The sequence below is a fragment of the Athene cunicularia genome (assembly GCF_003259725.1).
Source record: "Athene cunicularia isolate RWA chromosome 3 unlocalized genomic scaffold, athCun1 chr3_part1, whole genome shotgun sequence".
Lineage (NCBI taxonomy): Eukaryota > Metazoa > Chordata > Aves > Strigiformes > Strigidae > Athene > Athene cunicularia.
The window spans coordinates 900180-902782 of NW_020799097.1; the positions used below are offsets into that span (position 1 = coordinate 900180).

Below are 2603 nucleotides of genomic sequence, written 5' to 3' on the forward strand. Positions count from 1 at the left end.
GAGGTACTGCTTGCTCCGTGGGGGCTGGGGTCCCCCTTTTCCAAGCCTGGGGGGAAGCCAGATCCCAGCCCAGCTTTGTGTCACCCCCCTAGGCCAGCGGCGCTGAACAGGATCCTGGTGGAGTGGCTGGAGGGGCTCCCCCCCGCCACTCCCTTGCCCAAGTTCTCCAGGCTGTGAGCCGGCTCCTTGCCTCCTCCCCGGGCTGATTTTGCCTTTAGGGTTGGATTTTTCACCTTTAGGGTGTGATTTTTGCCTTTAAGGTTGGATTTTTTTACCTTTAGGGAGTGATCTTTACCTTTAAGGTTGGATTTTTTTACCTTTAGGGTGTGATTTTTGCCTTTAGGGTTAGATTTTTTTACCTTTAGGGTTGGATTTTTTTACCTTTAGGCTGTGATTCTTGCCTTTATGACTTGATCTGTATGTTGGGGGGGGTTGATGGGGGGGAAGTGAGGCTTGGATCAGGGCTGGGAGGAGGGTGGCACAAAGCATCGCCCCTGCTTTGTGCAGCTAAAAGGATCCCTGTGAGCTTTTGTGGGGGTCCTGAGAGATGGTTTGGGGCTGGACCCCCTCCTTATGCCATGTCTGGGGCTGCACCGGGGCTGGCGCATCACCCTGACCCCATCCCGGGGGCTTCCCTCGCTCAGGGGTTTGGCCGAGAGCGTCCTGGATCAGTTGGGTTTGATGTGGAGCTTTGAATGCACTAATAATAATTAACGCTGCTTGAGAAATCACCTTCTGCCTTGTAACGTTGAGAAATAAAGCACAAAATGACCCGAGCACCTCAGCTTTCCCCGCGGTTCTTGGGGTGCAGGTTCCTGCAGCATCCCCCTGCCTCTTCCCCTCCTCCCTGTGGCCCATCCCCGTGGTGCCAGGGCTGAGTCCCTGGCTCCAGCCCCCTTCCCCGGCGCTCCCGGCCCTTCTCCCGGCCTCAACAGACGTTCTAAACCACCATCCAGGACGCCGGGAAGGATTTGGGCAAACACGTTTGGTATTTCCCCCCCCTCCCAGATTCGCCCCAGCCCTCAGCTATTTTCAGCTGGGGCTTTGCGGTTTGTTTGTCTGCATCCCTCCTCCCTTGTCCTTCCCCATTCTGCCAACAAGCCCACGGAAATGTTTTGCCTCTGGATTTATCCCTTAAAAAGGAGCTGCGTGGATTTGGAGTGGGGGGACAGGGAAAAAAAAACCAAAACAAACAGCCCCTGGATGGGCAGCAAGAGGTTTAAACCTGCTCCCTCCAGCCTGGAGTTATCCATAAGCCTGGCTGACATCCACTCCAGCTTTTGGGAGCTGGTTTTGAAGCTGCTTTGGACTCTCCTCCAGGTTTTGTGAGCGGGTTTTGCAGCTGTTTTGGGCTCCGCTGATGAAATGTAAAATCCAAGAGCATCATCCCCGGGCAGCTGGGAGCTGCGGCCAAGCACCCGCCCCAGAGCCCTGCCCGGAAAGGCGGGCGGGTGCTGCCAAAATAGCCTCTCCCATGGCGCTGGCATCTGGGTTTTGGGGTTTTTTTATAGGTGTTTGCAGCCTCCTGCCAGCCCGCCCTGCACCCCAGCCCTGGGCAGGGGCCTGAGCGGGGTGTTTCCACCCAGCTCTTGGGGGGCTGCAAGGCTGCAGCAGCACCCAGCAGTGCACCAGCCCTCCTGCTGGGAACGCTTTGGGGAGGTTGGAGGGACCTACAGAGAGCTCCCAAGCTCCCTTCCCTCCTCCCACACTACATAATCTCCCCCCACACACACTGCCACAGCAGGACATTGTTCTGGCAGCCCCTCCTCACACAGATTCCCACCCCACGGCAGCTCCGTGCCCCATCTCCTGCAGCTCACAGCACCTTCTCCGCCTCCCCCCCACCTCCCCTGGCTCTACAGGTCTTTGGTCCCATGGGTGCACACATCTTTGGTCTGTAGGCATCCCCAGCCCCCTGGGTGCTCATGGCCCTGATCCCCTGGGTGCATTTATCCTCCATCCCTGAAGTGCACGTGTCCTTGGTCCCCTGGGTGCACGTGTCCCCGGTCCCCTGGGTGCATTTATCCCCAGGCCCTGGGGTGCACATGTCCCCGGTCCCCTGGGTTCAAACATCCCTGATCTCCAGGGTGCACATGTCCTCAGTCCCCTGAGTGCATTTATCCTCCATCCCTGAGGTGCACGTGTCCTTGGTCCCCTGGGTGCCTTCATCCTCTGTCCCTGAGATGCATGTGTCCTTGGTTCCCGGGGTGCAGGCATCCCTGGTCTCCAGGGTGCACGTGTCCTTGGTCCCCCGGGTGCATTTATCCCCTGTTCCTGAGATGCACTTGTCCTTGGTCCCCTGGGTGCACGTGTCCTCCATCTCTGGGGTGCACGTGTCCCTGGTCCCCTGAGTTCATCCATACTCCGTCCCCTGGGTGCTGTCCCCCCCACCCCGGGCTGTCCTTGGCCACGCTCAGCCAGCTCTGGTGCCCACAGCAGAGGGCAACTGGTCAGGATGGTGCCACCCCACCACCTGCAAAGCAGTGACCCAGGAAACCAGCTGAGCCAATGGAGAATCGCAGAATCCCAGAATCACTCAGGCTGGAAAAGCCCCTCGGGATCATCGAGTCCAACCCTCAGCCCGACTCTACGAAGGGAAGGGA

General features: G+C 58.5%; 1 protein-coding gene across 1 annotated transcript in view; it reads left to right on the plus strand.

Annotated features, from left to right (window-relative positions):
• Positions 1-304, plus strand: part of EPHX2 (epoxide hydrolase 2) — a gene marked incomplete at its 5' end in the record, with an annotated part of 6101 nt that extends 5797 nt beyond the window's left edge. Inside the window, one exon of the mRNA XM_026846329.1 lies at positions 4-304. Coding sequence (XP_026702130.1) covers positions 4-177 — 174 coding nt within the window. The remainder of the gene's footprint in view (positions 1-3) is intronic.
• Between the last annotated feature and the right edge of the window lie 2299 nt (positions 305-2603).